The 20,842-nt window shown below is 36.2% G+C and overlaps 1 protein-coding gene across 5 annotated transcripts in view; it reads right to left on the bottom strand.

Annotated features, from left to right (window-relative positions):
• LOC132704288 (fasciclin-2-like) overlaps positions 1-20,842 on the bottom strand; it is a 143,456-nt gene that overhangs the window by 11,339 nt on the left and 111,275 nt on the right. For all 5 annotated transcript variants that reach the window (XM_060674178.1, XM_060674177.1, XM_060674176.1 and 2 more), the window contains exons 2-7: positions 10,621-10,814; positions 10,436-10,565; positions 8,563-8,822; positions 6,121-7,216; positions 5,386-5,669; positions 3,338-3,521 (exon numbers count right to left, since the gene is read on the bottom strand). In XM_060674178.1, the coding sequence (XP_060530161.1) occupies positions 3,338-3,521; positions 5,386-5,669; positions 6,121-7,216; positions 8,563-8,822; positions 10,436-10,565; positions 10,621-10,814 (2,148 nt within the window). The remainder of the gene's footprint in view (positions 1-3,337; positions 3,522-5,385; positions 5,670-6,120; positions 7,217-8,562; positions 8,823-10,435; positions 10,566-10,620; positions 10,815-20,842) is intronic.

A 20,842-nucleotide genomic window follows, 5' to 3' on the forward strand; every position in this document is an offset into this window, starting at 1 on the left:
AGAGTCGAAACGTTTTTAGTAAAGTCTGTTTCGCAAATATTCGTCAATATTTTATGGGCAAAGGTAGCTTTCTAGTCAATAATACCCATACAGATGAAATGGTTTTATTATTTTCTTATGTGGATTATAAACTATTTGTTCAGAATTATTTCGTCATTCTTCAATAGAGTCTAAACAAAATTTTTGGCGCCCATAGTATTTTCTATATGCGCCATCTGCCTTTTGAAGATATGCATCATTTTTGCAAATTTGAATTATATTTTCTTTTACTTGAAAAAAATTGACCGAACGGATTTTTTTCGTGAGTTATCGTTACTGCAAAATGTACCGATTAACCGTTGCAGTCTCAGAATGATTTTCGGCAATTGATTTTAGCAATAACACCACACGTTATTAGTAGTGCGAGAATTGTAAAATGTCCTCCTTGATTATTAGCAATTAATTTAATATACTTTTATATAGTTTTATCGCGAAAATGTTAAGGATCGACGGTAACTCGCGAAAATTCTTCAAAACTAAATCTGTTGCAGGTCCAAATTTACCAATTGATATTAAACATAATCGTTTATTGTTCGGATCAGGTCATTTTGGTAACTGTGTACATTAGACCGAGAGATAATATTGGATAGGTCACGTAATCACGAATATCATTTAAATAGTATATTATGCACAACAGCATTCGAGTCACGAGTTTTGTTTTGGCAAGAGCGGAGCGAGAGGTTACTGGAGCATTACTTTTTGGGTACATTTTTGTGGTAGTAGGACAAGAAAAAAAGTTTCTTGCTCTTACCTACGGCGCGAGTCACTTTCTCGGACATTTCCGTGATATTACCCAGCGGTTTTGCAGCAATCAGATGTTTTCGGAGAAATTGCATGACTTAATGAATGTATTCATCTTGTTTTGCAAAAAATGTACCCAAAAACTAATACTAAACTAAAAAAAGTATACGTAGTATGCAACATGTTTGGTTAAACGCTGCGTTCCGCTCGTGTCAAAACGAAACTCGTGATTCAAAGGACAGTGTTGCATAATACACTATTATTCTATCATGTTGGTTATCTGACGTCTGAAATAATTCGTTTTTGATTAATTTTTTTCTATTTTGTTCGTTAGTGAGTATTTTTCCACGTACATATTTAAGTCTTTTTAAGCCGATTAGTAACGATTTAATCTTTGTTAATCCGATATTTTTACCTGGAACCCTTGCTGCCCGCAGCTGCTATTATATACAGCAGCTAAAAACAAGTAAGCCCCAAAATCTACTGCAAAAAAGTGTCGACCTTACTTTCGTTAAAAAATTATTTTAATTTTTATTATTTATTAATTCATTATTAAAAATAGTTTGTAAATACATAAAAACAGCATTTAATTTGTTCACCTTACTGCCCTTAACATACCGGGTGACAAAGTGGGAACACTCTATAAGTTTTAAACGGCTTGAGATAGCGATTAGAAATTGGGAAGGGTTAATATAGGCTGAATGTTCAATTTTTTGACACAAACTATAATTTTTTGAATTTTTCGAGTAGGATAGGATGCTTTTTTTCATTTTTTTTTTGTTTATGTAAATTTTTATTTAATTTTTGAAAATCGTATCTAGGAGGCTGTGACCATCATATATTTAATGGGTCACCCGATCAAAATTGCAAATGAAAATTTTCTTTACTTGTATAATGGCAAATAGCATTTAACGTAATGAACTATTATTTTTTTAGGTTAACGTAGTTTTTTAAAATAGGACCCGAGAGGGAACAGAAACTTTTTAAAACCGGTACTTCCTTTGCAACATTTTGACACCAAAATTTTCAAAATCCGGTAAAAAGTAGGCTCACAGAAAGGAAAAAACCAGATAAGTAAATATATTTTTATAAAAACCAAATATTACTTAGGTGCCTGTGTTTCTATTCATCATCAAGTCGGCATGGTTGAAAATTCTGACGGTTTATACAATTTTATTTGATTATCGATTTTGGAAAACAATAATCAATTTATAAATGGAGAAAAAGTTGATATGTTTTCGATATACGGGGAATGCAGAAAAAACTCTCGACAGGCCCGTGCATTTTATGCAGCTATCTTGGCAATTAATAATGAATAGAAACACAGGCACCTAAGTAATATTTTGTTTTTATAAAAATGTACTTACTTATCTGTTTTTTCCTCCCTGTGAGCTTATATTTAAACGGATTTTGAAAATTTTGGTATCAAAATGTTGCAAATGAAGTACCGGTTTCAAAAAGTTTTTGTTCAAACTAGGGTTTTATTTGAAAAAACTAAGTCGTCCTAAAAAAATAATAGTTGATTATATTAAAGGCTATTTGCCATTAGACAAATAAAGAAAAGTTTCGTTTACCGTTTTTCCCATGATCAGGTGACTCGAAAAATAGTGTTTGTGATGGTCACAGCCTCCTAGGCACAATTTTCAAAAATTAAAAAAAAAGAGCAAAAGCATCCTATACTATGATACGTAGAATGATCTTTTGAATCCAAAAATGCAAAAAATAGGTTGTGCCCTTTAAAACTCGAAAGTTACCGCCGTTTCCACTCAAAGCGGAAGTGTAACCATTGACTACATATTGTCAAAAAATTGAACATTTAGCCTACATTAATTATAGAATGTTCTCGCTGTCTTGTGTGACCCCAAGATCTTATATTTTTACAATCAATTATTGTGTATTATCGATCTTATGACATAATTTCAATAATGCATTATTGGTAAAAAAGAAGATATTTTTAGATTTCCGTCGCAACTTGGCAACGGGGCTAATTTTCTGGTTAATAACGTGCAACAGATGTGGTTTTTGAAATGACCAAGTTGTTTTGCGATTTTTGACTTTACAGTATGTCAACAACCTAACCTAACGTTTATGGAAAAAAAGTCGCTGGAATATGTGAAGCTCCATCGGCCATTAGGTTTTTTGTATAATAAATATCAGGAAAGATGACGACTACATCACAATGATGACATCAGAGAATGCCATAAGAATACGCTTGATGTCGTTGCTAACGTAGTCGTCATCTTTCCTGAATACTGAAACTGAACCTAACCCAAAATCCGACGAATATTTCGAAAACGGACCTTACGCGCACACCCTCTCCTCCGAACACGGCCAAACCGAAACAAAAAGGTAACTAAACAAAAATCGGCCAAGCTAACAAAAAAAAAAAATAATAAGAAGAAAAAAACTAACTAAACTAACGGTGAGTAATAAAAACGGAAAACGAAGCACTGGCACACGCACAAAAAAAACAAAGTCGAAACGAAAAAAGTCGCGCGACTTCCACTTCCTACGGCAGCGTAAGTGCTGTAAGTGTAATAGTGATGGGGGGGCTCACCTCTGGCAGTGCGCACACGAATTTGCGCGGGAGAGCTGTCGCCGATCGCGTTGTGAGCGCGCAGCTCTATTTTGTAGACTGTGTCGGGGAAGAGCTGATCTAGTTGATAGTTGGTGTACTGGATTGATTGGTGAAGTGGTTCGCTACAATCGCGGTCTATCCAACCGCCGTTCGTCCGATCAGTCTGAAACAATGACGTCATATTGTTGACCGTCACTCTGCCGACGTAATCATTGGGACAGCCTGTCTCTATCGGCCGTTTCCACCAACATTTTAAGGGTCACCTAATGTAAGGTGCTAGACACCTAAAGCACTCTATATGGCCATTGTTAGTGAAGGTGTCAGTAATTAATGTCAATAGTACTCAATAATTAATGGTCATTTGGGTACAAAAAGGAATAAAGAGAAAAAAAAACATAAAAAATCTTAGAACAAGGATATTGCAATTACTTTGCAATCTTCTTAGCTTTTTACTGGCTTATGAACATCTTTAATAAATTTTGTAGCATTTTCTTTCCATACTTCTGTTTTTCCCAATATTGCCGCCGAAATATTATCGTTTTTTTACTACTACTTTAAAATATCTACTCCGCCGTATCTTGCTCATACACCTGTTCTAATTGAGAAAATTAGAACACAAACGAAATAAATACCTTAAAAATGCAAGTCGCAAAAAATACACAAAAAAAGGGTCTACCACTGACGCAACTAAAGGGTCGCACTTTTTATTGAATTTATGATCAAATAGATTTAAATAAAAAATAAATTATTTTACAAATAACAAAACACATTTTAAGTTCAAGATTCAAAACCAAAAATTCCTGCAATGTTTCTAAAAAGGTAAATCCGAAAATACGGACGGCACCTCAAACTGAAGTTTCATCCCCGATTCCGTCCCTTTAGTCCCTTTAGTTGCTCACTAGGTCCTAGCTACGTTAGGGGCAGGTTGGTGGGAATTGTCCTATATACCCTAAAATTTAAGCTAGCTGTGCTGCCATCTCTCCATAAGTGATAAAACTAAATCCGAATTCTTTGGTTAGCGCAAAAAGAAATAGTTACTTGAGATATCAAACTGCAAAATGTAAAAAAAAACGATACAATTTCAACTTTGCAGTTCGGCAACGGGGGGCAGCAAAAGAATCAAAATCTGGCAATTTTTAAAATATCATCAAATTTTCGATCAGTCCTGGCGTAAGAGGCTTTGTGAAAAAAATCCAAAATGTGCATATTTTCGAAATGAAAACATTTCAAAAATATTCTTTTCTATGCCATATAGGTAGACGACTCCGGTCAGATAAACACGCACCAAGTTTAACAAACTAAATGCAAGGATAGGTATTTGATATTCAGAATGCGAGATGCGCTAAAATGTATACAGAGACACACTTCCGCTACAAGGGAGTTTGCATAAAATTTTCGCTCGAAAACCTGAAGGTCTGTGCTAAGACATTTATGTTTGCCGAAGGCGGACGTACCAGGTGACTGAAAATGGAAAATATTTTCTATCGCGTTATTGGATTTCCTTTCACAGCTCCACGGCAAATATGTTCTGTCGTCGATGCAGGTATTAATTTTTAAACAAGCATTTCCAGTAAGGGGGAAGTTACAAATAGACAAAGCCTGGCCGATACCATAACTGAAAGCCCACAAAAGCTTAACAGTTTAAAATAAATAATCCAAGTTAATTAACACACACAACATGAAAAATGATACAAGATATTTTAATTTTGTTACGGAGTCTACGTGCTCATTTTATTTTGACATATTGTATTAATACTGTTGAGTACAATACAACGTTAATCAAGAAAATGTATGCTATCTTCAAAAAAATTATAAAGGGAGGGGTTTCCGTTAGTAATTTTTACAAATACACGACGTAACAAACCAACTTCTGCACTCCCCGTCCTGGGGTGGATATTTTGAGATTACAAAATTACAGATTCCTAACTAGCCAAAGAAAACTTCGATTAGGAATCTGTAATTTCCGCAAGAATTAGTTGCCACTAACACAAAAATTAAATTTAATGTACAAATTTCAATTTACTTACGATACAAAATCTGATCGTGTAATACTGGATGGGTTCTCCGTTATCAGCTGGTACATTCCACCTAACTTCAAAGTGATTGGAAAAGGGACTGACCACTTCATCGCCATCGGGAACGTTTTGGTTGATGGCCGAGAGCAGAATAGTGGGTTCGGCGGGTTCGGATCTCCTGGGCATCGTGACCGACTCCATATTAGTCCACGTGCCTAAGCCGACGTCGTTCCGGGCGGCCACCCGGAACAGATACGTCACTTCCGGGATCAGATTTTCCAAGATGTACGGGGCACCTGCGCAGAATCCGGTTCGCTAAGCTTTAAATCGCGGCAACGTCGCAGGTTTGGTTTAGTTATTTGACGTTTTGAATCGCGCAAAAATAAACGTTTTCGTTCAAGAGATAATTGAGATGGAAGCTAAAATGTAAACTATAATGTGATTTTGAGTAAAGATAAGAAGGCGTTTATTAGAAAAGAATAATTATTTCCAGTTGTGCAGGCAATATTTATGTTTGTGAAAACTATTTTTAAAATTGCATTTAATTTTATCAATTCGATAAAAATGAAAATAAAAAATAAAAATGAGTTTATTAATAATGGTAAAAAATGCGACAACAACAAACAAACATCCTCGACGAATGAAACAAGTGAAGATCTTTGCTCGTGTCACGATGGTTAGAAACGCGACTGCGACCTATCAGCGCCCGCATTGACTGAAGCCTGAACCGCGCTCATCGTGACTCACCTACGCTCCACGTGTGCTCCATCGCGTTATCCCACGTGGGCTGCCTCTCCGGCTTGTACTGAATTGTATAAGACTTGACGGGCAACCCGTCGAAATCCGTCGGCGGAACTATACTAAATTTGATAGTCGTCGCTGTCAAACTCACCCTCCTAACCTGATTGACCGCCCTCGGTACCTCCCCCTTCTTTAACTCGATCTTCGTCGACGCCTCACCCAACGCGTTCCTCGCTATACACTCGTAATGGGTGTAATACAGCTTATTGTCGTAGGTATTCACGATGAGGAACGACTGGGGACTGGTACCCTGCACCCTAAAGTTGTTTCGGCTCACTCTTCCGTTATTAAAGTTCTCCTCAGAGATTTCCACTCCGCGATACCTCCACGTGATCGTCGCATTCGGTATAGCCTCCGGTAAGCAAGACAGGTTACCAGGTCTTCCCGCCCAACTCCACACAGGTGGTAAATCTTTTGTTCTGTTGAACGTAGGCTTGAAATGGACGGTAATGTGGCCGTTCTTAAATGCGGAACTCGTCGGGTTCTCCGCTTTGCACTCATAGAGCCCGTCGTCGGACCTACTGAGGTTGGTGATCATCAGGGTACCAAAACCTTCACCCTTTTCCTCAAAAACGGTCTGCTCCAGGTTAATTCTGGGGTCGTGAGGTTGAGGTCCGCTCCTGAATGGTTCCGTGTGACCTAATTTCCTGAAGGTTACTCTTGGAGGCGGCCTACCGTAGGCCTTGCACGTGATCCTCGTCTCGTTACTTTCCGGACTGGTAACGTTTAGGAGTTCGTAGATCCTTGGTTTTACTAAGACGTTTATTTTGATGGTGGTTTCGACGCGACCCGCCGGGTTTTCGGCGATGCACTTATAGAGACCGTCGTCGCCAAATTCGACGCGGTTCATGATCAGTTCGCCGGTACCGCGTTTTACGTCGAACCGATCGGTTTTCGACAGGTCGTTTCGGCGATCGAGTTTGATCCAAGTGTAAGTCGGGGGCGGTTTACCGGTAGCGGAACATTGGGCGGACGCGGTCTCGCCTTCGACGACTGATATCGGTTCGATCGGGGAGATTTTTGGCGGTACCTGCACCTCGACCTAACGGAAAAGGTTTGTTTTTGAGAGTCGAGAATTACGGAATGAACGATGGTCGATGGTAGGTCGGACATTTACGGAGAACCCAAAACGTATTTTTTTCGATATTTTTTGAATCTAAAGATATCCGATCACTGCTAAAACAAATCTCAAAGAAAAACTTTTTCCAAAATATCTGGGCATACTGATTGATGAAGTGTTTACTTGGAACAATCGAACCAATATTGAATTACGTAATATGTTATCTTTGGAGTGGCTCAAAATTGTCTATTTTTCAATAATATAGTCTATAATGAAGTATGGGTTAGTGGTGTGGTGTGCTGGGGCTTCGGGTGGCTCAAAAATGGATTATAAAAACAATGCATGTAAAAAAAAGCGATACCCGACTAACATACTTTTGAGGAGAGCAAGGTGCTTACTTTTAAATAATTGTATATCAAATCAGTGATAAGATTTACGTTAAAAACCAACTATTATAAAACCAAAATAAATCACAGTATTAACAGAAGGTCTGCTGCCCAGTACGATGTGGCTCTACAGAACCCCAACCATGTAGGGTGTCAGAAACATATATACTGTACTGGATCAAAAGTGTTCAATGCTCTGCCTCCTGAACTAAGAGTTAAATCATATAATATAATAAAGGTAACTTTACCTGATTAGATTAGGCTCAGCGGTTTTGGTATACTTTATTTGGAATAAGCCAGAAGATAATAATAAAGGCTCTGTAATATAATTTTTAAAGTATGGAAACAACGTTACTGGGCGAACACACACTATCCTAAGATATCATAGTTCGCCCAAAAAAATATTGTCCAAAATTGTTAACTGTTGATAATGTGTGCTATAATTATAAATAGTAATGTAATGTAATTAAAAATCAAATCAAATGTAAATGTTAGGTTAGTTAGTATATTGCGAGAACCAAACATCAATGTCTCCAACTAGTCAGTTCAATTTGGTTCTGAAACCACCGTTTATATAATAACAGAAATGATTAGTATATACAGGATATTTGTGTGTTCAATTAAGAATTTTCTTTTCTTTGCTACTTTCCGTCTTCCTTAAACATCGACCATCATACAGCATACAATTTGGGAAGGAAAGATACAGATTAATTAAAGGTACTGAGGTCAAAAATCATCAGTGATGTAGATTGCTAGATTGTAAGCAAATACATCTGGAAATTGTATATACCAACGGTAATAGCGATAACCGGTTTTAGATTGGTAAGCGTATTCCCCAGATTCGAATCCAACCGGCGAGTTTAACATTATTATCGATTCTAGATTTGCCCTAATTTCAGGAGAGGGAGAAATATCGAGAGAAGTCTTTTAGTGCACTCTTACCTTAATGCTTCGGATTTTGTAAGCCCCTGTCTCGACGACGATTGCCGAACATTTGTAGACACCATCATCCAATTCCGTTACGTTGTTCAGCACCAATCCATCGTTGGTGCGAATGTATTTCTCGCTGTTATTGATTAGGGCCTCGCCCTTGAACCAGTCGACGAACGGCTTGGGATTGCCTTTGACTTTGCACCTGATTAGGTAGTCTTTACCAGCTATTGGATATTGACTTTCTGGGGCGTCGACAAACTCAACCTCATCTGGAAAAGTTTCTGTTAGCTGTGTGTGGTACACCGGGAAGATAATTTCAATAACATTTGACTGATGACTGATTCTTATATTTTGGTTTGGTTGCTTATACATTTATAGAAGAATTAATTACGTGCAAGAATTTTAGTTTTATCAAATAAAATTTTATTTCGGATTTTGTTCGTCAACTGCAGATGAGTTGATTTGTCGTAGTCTTGAGGCTTTTTCATGATCTTTGGAGCCTGTCATTAGTTTCTAATTCAATAGTAATACGTATGTTAGGGTGTATAGAGTTTAAATGTCTACTAGGGATTCTTGACCATAAGGCCAAATAACAAAAGTATAATCGACGTAGAGTTTTCATAATTTTGGTTATGGATGGAAGCTGTCGAGAGCTTTCCTCTCAAAGGCTTCAATAAATATATTCGCAATGGCTGGTGATAGTGGAAAACAGATAGCTATTCCCGACGTTTGTTCAAAAATTTGATCGTTATAAGAAAAACATGTTCCAGACAAGCATTTTTCAATTTAGATGAGAAGGTTTGGTTCCAGATTCTACGATTTTAATATATCTGAAATGGCGGTGAGAGTTTCAGGAATAGGAACTTTAGTAAAGTCGTCGAAGCTAACCAGTACGAAACTATCAGTGTTCCCTGAAAACGGTTTTAATAAAGAAGCTAGATATTTGGCTAGAGAATATGTTGGAGAACCAATGGTGCTGACAATAGGTCGAAGGGGTAATCCTGATTTGTGAATCTTTGGGAGTTCGTAGAGACGAGGAATTTTAGAGTCATGAGGGGTCACATATTTTTTCACGGAGCCTGATAGAGAAGTAGCCTTAATGATAAGGTTGCATTCCATAGATGATGTAGGATCTTTTTTAAGTTGACGATGTGATCCGTCTGTAAGAATATCTTTAAGCTTTTCCTGATATTCATTTGTGTTCATGACCACCGTAGCATTTTCTTTATCTGCCTTTGGGATAACTATGTCGGGATTAGATTCTAGAGATTTTTTAAGGATTTTTGAGGTTTCAAATCGAAATTCAGTATCTGTTTGAGATGGCAGTTTCTTTAGGATAAACTCGACATGTGAAATGATTTCCTCTTTTGAGATAATACGTGGGGCAAGGACAAAATTGGAACTTTTTGAAACAATTGATTCCGTTTCCGAAAGTTGGTGTGATGATACATTTATCACAGTGTTTGGTAGTTAAAAAGAGTTTGATGGTTTCCCCAGTGTTGACATTAGTTTTTCAAATTTCTGAATGTGATTCTGGGTACAAGATAAACAAAGATTTAAAGCTTTGTCAGGAAAGGGTATCGAACTCGGATGGTGACAAGATGGAAGCAATTTCAAAATATAGAAACAGAAGAGTCTTATTAATTACGTTACGGCTATGATGAATTGTTTTTCGAAGTAAAGCGAAACTAGATTTTCGAAGCATTTTATAAGCGGACGAGGTTTTGACGTGATGGGATATTTTGACGTGATTGGCGAAACATTAGCTAGTTCGACTCAACAAAATCCGACGCAGGAGGAATCCAGAAGTTTTTTGGATACTTTCATTTTTTGTTGATTATGATGTCAATCAATCAATAATTTAGGGACCGTTCGAACTTGCCGAATGTGCTGACTTCGACTTCAGCCGTCAACGGCTCAGTAGCGTAACTCGCGTGACAGCTATAGTTGCCCTGCTGCTGCTCATTCAACTCGGTGAACATCAACATGAGACCAGTATCGCCGGATATACTCTAAAGGCAAAAAATGTTCGTTATACCCTGCGGACAAAGTAACATAAAATTATACCTGAACATAAATCGGGCTAGCTTTGTTCAGGATGTCTATCCTTCGTCCACGTGGATCTCTCCACTCTAACTGAGTAACCAGAGCCGGTTTCGGAGCTATGGGACGACACGTTAGGGCTAGGGTGCCGCCCACCTCTTTCCTCACTATCCTCGTGCGTGGCTGGATCTGAAGGTACGCTTCTTGCCCGTGTACGGCTGCAAACAATTTTTTTTATCAGCAGTGAAAAATACATATTCCGTTAAATAAAAATCCTTTCCGAAAGAGAGAGAACAAGAATAAGAAGAGGAACGTGAAAATTAACGCGAGCTAAGTTCGCAACACGCTGTGCCAAATGATTTTGCGCGTCATGATGAACCTCGAAGCATTCGGAATGCTATTGCCAGATACCTAGCGTTTAATGTAGCGTCTTGTCGCTCCGATGTTTAAATTAGACCGGATTGCCGGAGTCGATTTTACGGTCTACAGAACAACCGTATTGCGAGGGAAGAGAAAATGACGATATTCTCGCGCGGCCTCGACGAAAAGGGGCTGAAAATTGGCCCCTACCTGACTGTCGTCGAACATTGCCTATATTGCGTTTTTTCACCTAATAAAGGTCGCTTTTTTGTGTAATGTGCATTTATTCGCGCGTATAGTCCGGTCTGCGAGTATCTGACGGTTATATCTTAAAAAAGTCGTGACACTACAAAATATTAACCTTACACTATTCCTACTTAGTAATTATACGCACAAATTTTAACTGTTCACAATGCAACAAAAATCTTCTACCATTCTCTCGAGCACGGATCATCACAATCTATCAAACAAAGTTACAATGTTACCTGAGGTTATTAGAAGAAATGTACAAGTACAAGACCCTCGGGTCTAGTTGATATCTTACGACCAAATATAATAATCACAGAATTCAGATTTAGTTTCGCCTCTCATCTACAAATGGCAGCATAATTTATATTTTACGGTATACAGGGTGTTATTGAAATGACATAATTTAATGAATGAATTTCATGGTCGAGGGACAAATGGCAAAAGTACTCCTACATGTATAAAATGCTAAATAGTTCTACACAAATTATTCAACAAGTCACAGTTTTATTATTTAGTCATTCCGCAGTAGTATTGAATATCTCCAGTTTAATAGTTGGTTGTAACTTTCTTAAGTATACCAGCTACAAAAACTCCAAATTCATTCTAGATTGAACTGCATTACATTACATTGTAATAAATTGTCTCCACAAACAAATTATCTCACAAACTTTTATTTGCAACCAAAAAATAACTTAAACAATGGGCACCTTAACAAGTATTTCCGGATCGGTCGCAATCTGGGCATGCTAATAAGTTTACCGCTGTAATGGTTCGCCCTTTAGAAATTAGATGGCGCCACGACTATCGCTCTGAGAAATAGTAAAATTGATTTAATTCCTTTTGATGTATTGTATTATCCCGAAACTTAAGTGAGTTACAAAAAAAATGTAAAAAGTTGTTTCTATTAAAATGACGTTTACTTTTTTATTATTTTCCTAATCGTCACTTTTTTATATGCAGGGTGGTAAAACAAAGTTACATTATTTTAAATAGAACACCCTACATTTTTTTGCATTTTTTGATAGTCCTTTCAAATATAAATTCAACGATATATATGAGTATGGGTCTGTGATGCACCGTTTCGAACTTATTAGCGATCATCTTCAGAATTCGGGTTATGTTATGTTTTAAGGACCTTATTACAAGATTCTTAAATTACGAATGTAAAAGAATTTACATATTACTGCCTAAAGAAAATCATTATTTTCGTAAAAATAATGCAACCCACCAATGATGCTTTAAACGTAACCCGAATTCTGAAGATTATCGCTAATAAGTTCGAAACGGTGCATCACAGACCGATACTCATATATATCGTTCAATTTGTCATTGAAAAGACTATCCAAAAATGCAATAAAATGTAGGGTGTTCTATTTAAAAAAAATGTAACTCTGTTTTACCACCCTGTATATAAAAAAGTGAGATTAGGAAAATAAAAATAAAGGTCATTTTAATAGAAATAAATTTTGTATTTTTTTTTTAAATCAAAGGTTTTGAGATAAGGTATAGGCCCTTTTTAAACGGATCACCCTATACACAGGGTGTACGATAAACTAAGTAGACAGGGTTTTCCTTCAAAACCCGAGCTGGGTGTCATTGGCTGATTAAGCATAGACATACACACATATTGGTTACGTAATAGTATTTAGCGGAATTAATAACTACATCTACTTCCTCTAAAGGCTGGAATAGTTATACGGCGCAGGCAGGACGGATCTGGCGGGTTAATCGAATCCTTGTTAAGCGATGTAGGACGGCGTCACTCGTCGCGATGACTTCAGCGACCGGAACATTAATTTTAATTTGCCCTAATTCGACGGAGCGTTCGCCAATCAAGCTGATCTTGTTTTCGGCGGGGTGACACCGCGGCTGCATACTCTCTCGAATTTATACCACCCGCGTTCCCGTTTCAGATTTAATTTGGTTAGTCGATGACGTACATGTCGTACACTTTGGGCGCGTCCCAGATACTGGGTGTTTCTCGACATTAAGACTTTAAGACGCCGAATTGAGAAAGCGTCTCTGCATAGTTTTGTTTGGAAAAATGTTACACGAGAAATGAAAAATGGGGGTAATTCGGAATACGTGGGTAATTTGGAATACTATGCCATCTCGTTAAATCTGGTGTAAACTGCATTTAGTGGACAACTGACTCTGTAGTTATTTTGACTGATGGTAGCTGGTAAACACATGTTAAAAATTAATTGTGGGGTGACTAAAACTTTTTTAGTGCCATTAAATCGATTTAAATTAATTTAAATTTAAATTGGGTCCTCAGGTAAGTAAAAGGTTATATTAAAAGTTGGTAATTGCATTTTTTCGATAAGTTAAAGCATTTACTTTTTTAACGTTGTTAATATTGTTAATTTGGAATAGTATAAATGATGCAAATTTGGAATATTCCAAATTATGATTTTTAAAAATTTCTATTTTCGTTTTTGTCCAAAAAAACTCCTAAAAAGAGACAAAACTGGAATCCAGAAGATATAGCGGCTGCTGTGCTGGCAGTAAGACACAAAAAAATGGGTAAAACATTGGGCGAAAACCTGTTTTTAATAAACACTAAATCACATGGTTTCACAAAAGAACGTTCTACGATTTTCTAGGAAAAGTCTATGAATCGAAGAAGTTTTCATCTGACCGTGTTTTCAATGTGGACGAAACTGTTATGTCCATAGTTCAGAGTAAATTTCCAAAAATCATTGCTGCTATATTTGTGCCACCAACGATTATTTTTTCAATCGAAATCATGGTAATGAGGGGAGCACCTCTATACGCAAGGCACATCCGTCTGGATGGATTCAAACTAATTTATTTACAGAGTGGTTTAGGCTCTTTATTGATTATACAAAACCACCTGAAAAGTAGCTAGTTTTGCTAGTTTTTGGCGAGCAGTATAGCCACACAAAAAGAGATAAAAACGTAAGCCTATTGTCGCTACCCCCTCATTATACCAGATCATTTATGGGACCTTTAAAGTCATATTATAGTGACGAGGTGCGCATAAGCTTCGTGAAAACAAAAAACTTGAGGAGGTAGCAATGAAAGATCAACCAAATAAAGTGTTTAAATTAACTTTGAATGAGACTATTAATAAAGCCGAAAAACAAAAAGAGGTCAGAAAGGAAAAAGAAAGCAAAACTCAGAAGACCTAGAAACAGATAGTCTAACGCAACCTTAAATATTTCAAATTCCTCAGAGGAACTTGCTCTGGAATTCGATTTAGACAGACAGCCAGAAGATCAGGAAACTATATGTTTTTTTCTGCAGTGGACAATTTTGCGAAGTGGAGAGCAGTGGGTGCAATGTCTCACGTGTGAATTATTGGTGCACTGTGTGTGCTGGTATGACCCCTGCACTACTGTAAATAATCTACTCCATTTTCTGTTTTAATAAATGTTTGGTTACTGCTATTTTGGAATATTTCAAATTGGTGGTTTTCAAATTTACCTGCATGTTACGTGGACAGAGAGAGCTAAATGACACTTTTTTTTTCATTAGTAAAAAACCCTTTTAACTTTTTCGAATGACATAGTATGTATGTAGATCCAAAACAAATTATTTATTTTAAACCAAATAATTAATATTTACATTTTTTGGCAAATTTCTTTGAAACCACTATACCCTCGTTTCCACTATATTTTTTAAGGAGCATTTAGGATGTCAATTTAACTATTCATTTCTACATTCTTTTTCTACACATATTTGGAAATCCTATTCCTATCCTATTTCCTAGAAAACAATTTTCTTTGTTAAAACGGCTACACCTTTACTAGAAAAAAGAAATGTCACCAGACCATAAAACTATAAATTAAGGCGGACAAAAATTTTATATTTGCCGCTCGATTTACTCTCTCCCTCCCCACTCTTTAGAACCGAATTCAACCGGTCTAATCCGGTTGTTATATGTCCCGTGGCGCTGCTAAAATGTGGCTAAGTGCAAGACCGTGTAAGACCATCATTGGATTTATTACGGCAGTCTCTAACGCTTATAGCAGACCCCGCTTCCTTGCGAATTAACCCGCAGTGCCGCCTCCCTTTTAATAGACTCCTTCGGCCGCTGTCATTTTTCTCCCGAGTCATCTTTTGGGGACTTCGGAAGTCTTCGCTTGTCTCGCTGACAAAAAGAATCATGTAAGTATAAAATCGCAGAAAAAGTACAACCGTAAAAAAGTACTATTACAGTTGAAAAGAAAAAAAGAAAAATAGTTTTTAAATTATGCGAAGTAATTAAGTATATATTTTGTTTATATATTTGGTGTCTTTTACAATAACATTTAAATTAACACAATTAAAACACAGTCTAGTTCTTTTGTTACCTCTTGTTGGATAATTGTGAATATTATCATTTTTGAATAGATCTGGTGTTTTATTTATTATTTATTATTATTAGATTGAGTTAAAATTTTTCATTTCCTAAAGGACACTGTATTTTTTTATAATAAATCCATGTCGTGATGCTAATAAAGATATTATACATTGTTTAAAATAAATGGTACTTTTTTATATATCAGTCACAAGCCAACATATCGCGCTACAAATATAGCGCACAAAACAATGTTTTTATTTTTGATCTTAAAAATGAATATAGATATAACAATAAAATATTATGGAAGTATTACTAATATAAAAACACACTTTCTGCATATGTTATAATTTTTTAAAAAGGAGTGGAGAGAATTTACTTATACTAACCCTACCAATCTTCTTTCCTAAATTTAAGAGCAAACTTATACAATAACAAAAAAAATAATCATAACATTTTTCTAAAATAATTTCTCTCGACACACCCTTACATTTTATTTTTTTATTTGAAACCCCAGCTTTTATGGAAAAATTGCAATTACTATACATACTATTAAAAAAACAACCCTCTACGCATATTTTGTTGTTTTTTAAAAATAAGTTCAGGGGATTGATTTGACTACCCCTGTTATTCTTTTTAATTAAATTTAAAGAAAAACTTACGCAATGGCATGGAAAGAAAATCATTTTGATAGGCGGGTTCAAATAAAAAAATAATATATAGTATTACTATTTCCTTGATATTTTATTGTTCTGGGACATAAAAAATAAAAATATTATTTTTCCGCCGTATTTGTAGCGCGATTATCCCTAGAGGCAGATGGACGCCTTAACGGTTGATTTGTGACCCAACGTTTATATAACAAACTGCAATTTACTTTAAACAAGGAATCACTGTCTTAAGATTTTCGTATTTGTTTTGAAATACCCTGTAAATATATACGGGGTATATATTAGAATGAGGCATGGGTATGGAATTTATGAAATATAGTTTCCCTGTATTCGAAATTGGCTTCATTTCGTGATTTAGGATTAAATTTGTTTTTCTTTCGTCGTTATTGCTACATTTTCGTGACAAAATATATATTTTTTCCATCTTTCTTCTAATATAATTATTTGGAGCCATTTAGATTCGCTGATTTTCCGAAACGCCGTTTATTTTTAAGACCGGAAAACATATTTGCCACGGGAAACGTTCGGCAGTTTTCTCCCCCAACCACGCTCGTAACAGAGCAAAAACCCCCTCCGGTATGGGTAGTCACGCTTTTCTTACTTAAAATTTTATGGCGCGTAAAGGCGCTATCTTTATCACATAAATAATTGGTAGTAAAAATTTGCCTCTTCGCTATCTTCTCCTCCACCAAAAACCGTTGTCTATTATATGGGACGTGCGCGCATGGTGGGGGAATCACAAACGGAAAATTGGAACGCTCAATCCTTGTCTCGCGGCTGGTAGTAAATCCATTTCGGGTGGGATTTTTCGATACGCATTAAGAATGGTTTTCGCATGATAGATAAGTCGTTCCCGGTCAAGAAGCCGCTCCGATAGAGGCCGGGATTTCGGGAAAATAAATTACTGAGGGAAATTTTTCACGTTTGGAAAAAAAAATCTCTCGCGATATTCCTTACGCTTCGTGTATATCTTGGACGCACTGTATAGCAATATTTTCACAAACGTAAAAAAATCATATATTTGTTCAAATCAAACAAGAATACAAACTGTATGTTATATCACTCAGAAGTATGAAAATTGATTAAAAAAATATTATCGACAAAAATCCACGGAAACACATCTTGACAACAATGTTCGATATGTCATGTCATTGTCAATATCTATTTTCGCGAACCTAAATTTCGAACTCTTTCGGCACTTGTTCAATAGATTCTTGAATCGTTATGATGATTCTTGAATCGTTATGATTCGATCGGATCAAATTTATTAATTTTTGAAAGAAAATTCCACTACTACGATTTAAAAATTTGTAAATAGTATTGAAATTTGTAGGTTATTGTTCTGATTGGCTGAGGTTCAGTTTTTTTCAGAGTGGAAACAAATGTAATTTGACTAAAATGAAGACAATACAAAAATAGTAATTAAATGTAGGTGTTAGATTTGCTTACTTCAGAAATTACAAAATGTATTAAATTTTAGATATTTTTGGATCAAAGCTCAAAAGCTTCAGATTCCAATCTTCACCCTGTGATTTTGATCTAAATCCAAAAATATGGGTTAATATAATGTGTGTTAATAGTCTGTTTCTGTTTTGACAGTAAAACTAAAAAACTAAAAGTGCAAAAAATAATTTATTGCACACTGAAAAGGTTAAATCACAAATCGTGGAAAACTTACTTTCCGGTTTTATTAAATTCATTTCATTAGATACGTAATTCTCAAGCATAAATATCCTTCATGATTTATTTGGCAAATTCGTTCGTAAATATTCCAATTCGTAAAATCCCGCCGTGCATCCGTGAACCCTAAATAACCTCAATTAATAAAGTGACGAGCATGTGCAATGAAAAAAATATGGCCCTGCAACATAGGCAATTTGGTCAACTTCACGGTGAGTGCGCCTTCAAAGGATGCATGCGTGAGGCGGGTCTGAGAAACACCATTATTCCTAGCTGAAGATCAGAGCGATAAAAATCAAAAACAAAGGAAGGGTGAGAAACATTTTAGCATCACATTTTTCCAAGAAGCGAGAAATATTTCTAGCTACAAATTCAAGCTGAGTTGGATGGAATAGTATATTGTTGATACGGCAGGGGGATGGAAAATTAAATTTACTAAATAAATCATATAAAAGTTGTAGTTTGGATAGGATAATCAAATCACCACACTTCTGGATAAGCTGAACACCTATGTTCTTAACACCTAGTTCCTGAAAGACCCTTCTACGGGAAGTCCTTGACCAACGCGAATGTCGTTTCTAGGGCAGAAAACTCTAATACTCATTAGGCCATCCATATCCTTCCTTCCTTCCTTCCTTCCTTCGAAACAGCAAAATTCTTCTGATTTTTTTTTCAAAGAAACTTCCACGGGCTACAGTAATACTTTTTATAAAACTTCCGGATTCCTGTTGGCTTCTTCAGAGCTTGACTGAGACAGCTAGCTAGTTCGAGTCAATAAAAACCGATGCAGGAGGAATTCAGAAGTTTTATAAAAAGTAAATTCTTCTGACCATTTCCCATTAACTCGATTGAAAAAGTCCCTGAACGATTTTTACTCAACTGAAGATCTTGTAGAAGAACGGGAACCAAATGGGTGGAAAAACATAACTTTTCTAACATTTGTTTAATAATTTCGGAGGCAGGAAGAAGAATGCAAAATGTTCATTATAACATATATTTATATATAAGCTTCTACAGCAATTAAAACTTCATGGTTTTCGATGCGAGTTGTCTCAAATTTCTGGGAGATAGGTATAACAACATATGGTTTCCATGATCTTGGTTGACATTGAGTTTCATGTTCTCGCCCAGGACCCCGCCTCATCCTGTAAGTATTTATTTGTCAATTACACATTATTGAAATAAACTCTCTCTTATAATAGTCAAATTTTCACCTCTACCAGGAGCAGGACTGATATTGCTAGACGTCGTTATTTCTTTTGAGCTCCCACGCAACAACCGTATATCAATTATATCGCAAATTAGCTTAAACTGACATTTGATAAACTTCATTTTTGACATAAAAATGATGACCCTGCCACTTTCCCTCATCTGCTTGCATGAAGCAGACTAAACTTCCATACAACTCGTTTTTGGTGAACAATACCAATTGTTTTGTCGGAACAAATAAAATTGTACGAAGGAAGGCTTACTGTATTCCTGGTAATAAAAACATTTTTTGAAATTGCAACAGCTCGGAGCGAGTTTGTTATTGGGGCAATAATTCGGCACTAAATTTTTGGCCGCTGGCTAGGATGTAAATTAAAAACTTCACTCTCGGAAAATTCACAACGAAAAAATAACCGTTTCATAGCATTGAATAAGTAATGAGAAATATAGGTTCATTCCCAAACAATTTTTTTGTTTGTTGATTCTATTTTGAATTTGTGTACTTTGATTATTATAAATTATACAACATTTTTACTAATTCAAATTTGTTTTATTTTGCTTGATAGTCGCTAAAGAAATGAAATCTTGGAAAGGACCATCGAAGAGTTTACAACCGCATGGAGTCCATTCGTAAATGAAAATAAAATCAAGAAAAGCTGAGAAATCACAGCAGGCAATCGTAATCGATCGGATCCTAGGGAGTTTTTCTGCCAAAGGGCGGGGGTGGAGCTAAGAACGTGGGATATTTTGTAAAAAGCATTAGAGAACGAGCTATTGCTTAAACTGGACGATTTAAAATTTTCCCACTGACGGTAAAAGCTCTGTTTCCACAATTTTCATTTTAACGAGTTTTCCGAAGGTTTGCTAACATCATGACAATCCTGACCTTGGAAACTGCTGCTCTGAAAAGATCTGGAGAAGACATGTTAAACCATTCTTGCAGATTCCGCAGCCATGGTATTCTTTTTCTGCCCACCATCTTTCCTTGGATTATCAAATGAGGCAGCTCATACTTTAGACCCCGCATAATGTGACCCAGATAGACGATCTTTTTCTTTGTCACTTCTTTCAACATCTCTAACTTTTTGTTCATCCTGACAAACACTTCTGCGTTGGTCTTGTGCTTCATCCACGATATTCTCTGCATTCTTCTATAGGTCCACATCTCACATGCCTCTATATTTCTTCGTACACTCTGTTAAGCGTACAAGTTTATCGGCCATAGAGCATCTTTTTCATTTTAACAAATGTTGCACGTGCCTTCTCTATGCGGATCCTGATTTCGGAACAGTAATCGACGGTACAGGTGATATTTGTACCCAGATATTTTGTTCTTGCAGGGCGTTGTTTTTTGTTATGATCATGTACTTGGTTTTCTTTGTGTTGTGTTGTATATTTTCAGAAAGAAGGACAGTGTCGCATACCAAGGCTCTGGTGAATATTTCTTCAGAGTAGATGTTGAATAAAAGCGGCCTTGCGCCCCGTTTGACTTCGTTTGACTTATTCTGGAATCGTTTGGTAACCTGTCCGTCCAATTCTCTGAAGAAGTTGGCGACATCATAATAGTGTTAAATTGTTGGAACAAAGACTGGATTAAGTTGTTTGTTCTGGCATATTTAAATAAAAATAAACTGGTATTTAGGTCTGTTTGAGGCATATTTTTACCCTTTGAATGGACCTTCTTCATTAACATTTTTTTTGTTGATAAATACGAACGACAAAAACTAAACGGAAACCAAACCTGGTGTTAAAAAAATAAAAAAATGAACGA

Source organism: Cylas formicarius, unplaced genomic scaffold, assembly GCF_029955315.1.
Source record: "Cylas formicarius isolate icCylForm1 unplaced genomic scaffold, icCylForm1.1 PGA_scaffold_7__23_contigs__length_41026272, whole genome shotgun sequence".
NCBI lineage: Eukaryota > Metazoa > Arthropoda > Insecta > Coleoptera > Brentidae > Cylas > Cylas formicarius.